The 6,000-nt window shown below is 26.8% G+C and overlaps 1 protein-coding gene across 1 annotated transcript; it reads left to right on the top strand.

Moving 5' to 3' along the window:
- Positions 1 to 261: 261 nt before the first annotated feature.
- LOC127289525 (60S ribosomal protein L12) lies at positions 262 to 5,516 on the top strand. The gene is made up of 3 exons (XM_051317512.1): positions 262 to 437; positions 580 to 653; positions 5,006 to 5,516. The coding sequence occupies exons 1-3, from the start codon at positions 401 to 403 to the stop codon at positions 5,390 to 5,392; spliced, it is 498 nt and encodes a 165-aa protein (XP_051173469.1). The 5' UTR covers positions 262 to 400; the 3' UTR covers positions 5,393 to 5,516.
- The last annotated feature ends 484 nt before the right edge of the window (positions 5,517 to 6,000 follow it).

Below are 6,000 nucleotides of genomic sequence, written 5' to 3'. Positions count from 1 at the left end.
AAGACTTGAAAATACTTAAAGCGTGAAGATATTATTTTACAATTAAGTTAACTTTTTATAGTTTCCTCAATTGCTAAATTTATGTGAGAATAAATTCTAGAATACAAAATATTAATTATTTAATATTTTGAATATTTATTATTTAGCGCGTAAATATCGTTAATTCGAGATATCGAAAAGTTATTCGAGCGAGAATATAGTCGCTCGTTACAGTACCTTTACACATGTAAACTGCCTTTGCGCAACCATTTTTAAGGCTTCTTGTCAATTTCCGTTTCCGATCCTTTCTAAGCTCGCGTTCAATACGTGAGAATCACGTGTCAATAGTGTCTATTGATTTCAGTTTAAAATTAACTGTAATCTTTTTAAAATAGATAGTTTTTATATCTAAAACGTAAAAATGCCTCCTAAATTCGATCCCAATGAAGTTAAAAAAGGTAATTTACTTTATTTAATTCAAAATACTGAATTTTTCTTACACCTAACCTTAAATGCCGAAAGTGTTAATTTTTTGTAATTTTATTTAGGAACAAATGTTTTTTCTTTTATGATAATTATGTGAATTATTTATTTTAATAGTGTACTTGAGATGTGTTGGAGGTGAAGTTGGTGCAACTTCTTCCCTTGCTCCAAAAATCGGTCCACTTGGTTTGGTAAGTGAAAACAACTAACCTCACTTTATCACATGCTTGAAAATTTACTATTTAAAAGAAACATATTTTAATGTTTTTCACTTCATTTCACAATTCATAATTGAATTATAATTCTGTTATTAACTAAAATTCGTAAGAATTTTAATACGATTATTGTTGCAAAGCCATGTAATTTTATCTTGTTACAGAAGTTTTTTTATTTTTAAAAAACATTTTAAAAAGTTTAGTTGTTTTTAAATATATTTTTAATGTCATTAATATTGTTTTGATTAACTGAAATTTTATTCAATAAATAAATATTTGAGATCCAAAAATTTTGTTACACTTTTTCTTCTATAAAAAGGGTCAATCCATTATATTTCACCCAAAGTCGTTGCTGTCTTTTTTTTTAGAAAAATCCGATAATTCGTAAAAATGATATTTTATATCTGTAAAACTCATTTTTGTCAATTATTTAATCTTTTTTTTATTCATCTGTGAATTTAAAGTCGAGATGCACGAAAGTAGGGTTATTTTGACAGCTGTGAAAATTTAATAAAAAGGCACATAAGCAATTTGTACAATATAAATTTTTTCATTGGTAAACGATCAAAATAGTCTAATTAACTTATATTAATTGATTATTTTATAAATAAGGCAAAAATATATTAAATTTGATTCATAAAAATATTTGTGTAGTGTCAAAATAAAATAAAAAACTATTTTCGAATGAATGAATTAATTTAACCGTTTATTTAATCAGTTAAAAAATAGATGGTTTCACAAAAAGCAAATATTAGAAGTTAATGAAAATTCTTTGACACAATTTAATTTATATAAAAAATACTTAGTGATTTGTTTTTTATTCTACTGAACTTGTAATATTATTCATTTAATACTTTTTTTGTGACTATAGTAAAATAATAAAAATGTTTTGTTCCATCAAGAATTTGAAATGATTACAATTTTCATGAAATTGTCATGTTCACTTTAAAATTTATTTCGAAAATAATATCCAAATTAATTTTTTATGTATTTTAAATTATTTTTGTTTTTACAAACACTTATTTTCAAGGTAACTTTTAAATAAATTGATAATAATAATAATTTTCTTTCACAATATGTATAAAATCGTTAAAGTTGTACCAAAAACATTAAAAATAATGTGACCTTGACAGTGAAAGAGAGCTTACTTGCAAAAAAATCGATTTTTTATTGATTGGTGATTCTGATAGAGAAAACTTTTTTATATCAGAATCACCAATCAATAAAAAATTAATTTTTTCGCTCGTAAGCTCCCTTTTCACTGTCGAGGTCACATATATGAAAATGAACTGTCATTAAATTTTTTTTAAAAATTATAATTTTAAACATAATTTTACATCTATGAATTACTTTCTCATTCAGTAATTTTTTTTCAATGGCAATGCAGAACAATACAATACAGAAATACTTTAAAGTAAACAGAAGCTTGAGCAATTTTCTTTAAATATCTGTTTTAGAGAACTCAAGCTAAACATTTTATTTAAGAAAGACAAGTTATTAAAGAGTTAATAAAATTAATTTAATATTTTATAGTAGGGTCAGCCGGGGTAAATCCGAACGGGGGGTAAATCCGAACGCTAATTATTTCAGCTTAATTAAAATTTTTAAAAATAAGTTCGATATGAGAATTTTTACCTCAGATCCTCTTCAAGAGATTCTAAGTATTATCCCATTTTTCGTTTGTTAATTAGCAACAGCATAAACAAAGATAACGAGTATTGCAAAAAAGATTGAAAATCAAAGATGACACTCTTTCAGTATTTTGTCTCGTATTTCAAGAAAAAGAAGCTAAAAATTTATTTTATTATTTATAATTGTTTGTTATGAATACTAGAACAGAAACTATTTTTGATTTTTGCCTTCTATAAAATTTTATTAATAATATCAGACCGTTCGTATTTACCCAGGAAAATTGGAAAACCGGGGTAAATCCGAACGGTATTTTCAATAATTTTTTTTTACATAAGAGCCACACAAAATTGTTTTTATTTCATTACAATATTATTTTAACATTATAAAAGTACATAGAAAAAAGTTTTTCTTTCTATACGTATCCTCGTTAGTAATTAATAAGCAGAAACTTAATCTCTGTTCTCTCGAAGGAGTGTTCAATTTTTTTGCCAAATGGTTTGTTGAAAAAAGTTTTTCAGGATCTTAATAAAATTTGGTATTCTACGGTTTTTGGGGTCGCTAATTACCAATTTGAAGTCAGTTTTTCAAAATTCAAAATGGCGGACGAGAATTAAAAAATTCATTGGATTCGCTCGAAAATTGTTACTCGGGGGGTTTCAGGGTTAGCAAATTTGGTCATTTTTAAAAATAAGTTTTAGGAAAGTCCGCCATTTAGAATTTAAAAAATTTGACTTTTATTTTTGTATTTACATTCAATCACTCCAAAATACTTTCTGTACCAAGTTTTGCAAAAATCCGTTATGATTTGATAAAGTTATTGAAGGTTTTAATTGTGTAATGCATTTTAATTTTTAACCTGTTTGATTTTTGTATTTTTATATGATGCATTATTACATAATAGGTTTATTATCGTATTTTTTTTGAGTTTTTATATAAGTTTAACAATTGCAATACTTTAAATTGATTTTCCCTAAGATTTTTCTGAAATACAGTGGCGTTCGTATTTACCCCGGTATTTTAGGAAAGTTGCAAAGTATCGAGGTAAATACGAACGCTAAGTTTCCTGCGATTGTAATTTATCAAAAATTTTTGCTACCCCATAAAATTGTTCTATGGAAGTAAAGTAACAACTTCATGCACTAGAATACCGGAAGTATTTTTTTTTTAAAGAAACATCTTATGTTATTGTTGAAACTTACTAAAAGCGTTCGGATTTACCCCGGTTGACCCTAATAAATAATGAATATTCAATAACAATAATAATAAAATGTTTTACTAATTAATGGTTTTTATTGAGCAAATAAAAATATTCAATTCTATTCTGTATACTATACTAACTAAATTTATTAATATTTAAAATATTGACTTTTTGTGACTTAATGAATAAAATTTCGTGGCATATGAATAAGTTCTAAAAATAAATTGTTAGAATTTTCATTTAATAGAATTTCATTAAATATAACTTTCATTAAGCCTAATTTTATTTGCACCAATTATTATTTTGCACAATTTTTATTAGGGGAAGGTGGGCTAATGGGAGCTTTTAAATTACAAGTACACAGAGACTTTGAATTTTGTGGAAATAACTCGGAAAACTTGAACAATCTATGTCATACGAAGACAAACGGTCACATTTCTGACAGTTTTGTAGAAATTACAAGGAAAAATCAAGTTTTCGAGTTTTTCTTCTTCAATGGAAAATATTTCTGGAGATCATATTAAGGGGGGAAACTCGTATAAATGCACGTTTTTAAGGAATTTAAAAAAAAACTGGTAAAGTTTATTGAATTAAAGTAAAGCATACCTTAAAGTACACAATATAAGCTTTATAAAAAAATTTTTTTATTAAAAAATATTACAAAATGGTGGCGTTACAGGCGTTTGAAGTTGCATCTTTGATTTTGCGCCGTGCTGCCTACAGGTCACAAATCTTAACTAAAATTAAAAATCAAAATTTTTACCGTTAAAATACGCAAATTCGCTATACATAACGACGAGAAAACTAAAAAAAAATTTTTTTTGAAAATTTGGGAACATTTTGAAAAAAAATTTACTTTTTTTTATAAACAATCTTCAAAAACAATTGTTAAAAAAAATTTTTTTTAAATGGAGCTCGTCATGCAATAGCCAGTAAGATAAAGAAGATTTATGTTAAGTTTGATTAAAATCGGTTAAAAATTGGCTGAGTTACATTGCACGGCGCGCGAAAAAACACGTTTCGAGAAAAACGCGTTTAAAGTTTTCGATACATAAAAGTAGTGTTTCAACTATTGCCTTGAAGACTTTATGCTTTCGAAAATAACTATTGCACTAAAACCACAATTTACTATCACTTGCTTATGGTGCTTGCTAATGACAATTAATAAAATTATATTGCCAAGAAACCGAAAGAATAGAGAGATCTCGTGCTCGTCGTTAACTGAATTTGGTAGCATCTGAAGTGCTAAACTTATGTTTACTATAGACATTCATACATCTAATTATAGATTAGTAATGTAGGATCATATTCTACATATAGTAAACTAATTTTTGAAGCAAAAAAAAATTGTAAATAATTTTTTTTACACGAGTTTCCCCCCTTAAATAGTTAAAAATTTATTATTTAATTATGTTTTGTGATTTTATTAGAGAAAAATATGTACGACAAAGAGGAATATTGTTGAATTATATTTAATTGAATATTATATTAATTTCAGTCGCCGAAAAAAGTTGGTGACGATATCGCTAAAGCGACCAGCGATTGGAAGGGATTGAAGATTACTGTTCAATTGACAATTCAAAACAGACAGGCATCAATCTCAGTTGTACCATCGGCTGCATCTTTGATTATTAAAGCCCTGAAAGAACCACCAAGGGATCGAAAGAAGGTTAAAATTCAAAAACACGGTGGCAATTTGTCCTTTGATGATGTTATTAACATTGCCAGAGCCATGAGGACACGATCAATGGCACGTGAACTTTGTGGAACAGTTAAGGAAATTTTAGGAACGTGTCAATCAGTCGGTTGCACAATTGAAGGCAGACCACCACATGATTTCATTGATGACATCAAAAATGGCGAGGTCGAAGTTCCAGAAGAATAAAAAAAAATTATTGTATAAACCAATTTTAATTTAAACTGAAGAATAACATCTTTTCCACATATATATACTTTTATGTATATTCGACACAACATCTCATTTTTCAAATATATTTTTTGGAAACCAATTTTTTTGGTATTTTTAATGATCATACGCGTAATTAATGTTTAATTTTTCTTTACCTCGCTCAAGTAATAATTTTGTTGCTCGTAACTAACCTCCATGAAGTTGGCGTCGATGCTCAGTGCCGAAAATTGTTTTTCACAGGACCAAGAATGTCACATTATTATTATTATTATTATTTTAAGATTTTTGGTCCAAATAATGCCTTGAGAAATACTTTTTAAGTTATTATGTGGACCTAAAACGTTTGTAAAAATGATTTGATATTTTTGGTCCTGTGAAAAATAATTTTCGACGCCAAATTCATGGAGATCGTAACTAACACAAGATTACAAAATTAAAAAAATTTCTAACCTGCGGCATTTCACTGTCATTTCTTAATTAAAATTTTCTCCTGAATCCATGAATAGTCAGATATTAAGAAAGTAAAAGTTTTCGAGATTTAGCTAACTTTCAATGTTTTGAGTTTTGAAAGAAAGTGGGTTCAC

The sequence above is a fragment of the Leptopilina boulardi genome, unplaced genomic scaffold, assembly GCF_019393585.1.
Source record: "Leptopilina boulardi isolate dan_hultmark-lab unplaced genomic scaffold, ZJU_Lbou_2.1 LbouV2_44, whole genome shotgun sequence".
NCBI lineage: Eukaryota > Metazoa > Arthropoda > Insecta > Hymenoptera > Figitidae > Leptopilina > Leptopilina boulardi.
This window is presented reverse-complemented; position numbering and strand designations above follow the sequence as displayed.

What these genes read in the sequence shown, in the direction of transcription:
- LOC127289525 (XM_051317512.1), top strand. Translation starts at nt 401, where the DNA reads ATGCCTCCTAAATTCGATCCCAATGAAGTTAAAAAAG. An exon ending in TCCCAATGAAGTTAAAAAAG is followed by an intron (nt 438 to 579) that starts GTAATTTACTTT and finishes TTATTTTAATAG; the next exon opens with TGTACTTGAGATGTGTTGGA. An exon ending in AAATCGGTCCACTTGGTTTG is followed by an intron (nt 654 to 5,005) that starts GTAAGTGAAAAC and finishes TATTAATTTCAG; the next exon opens with TCGCCGAAAAAAGTTGGTGA.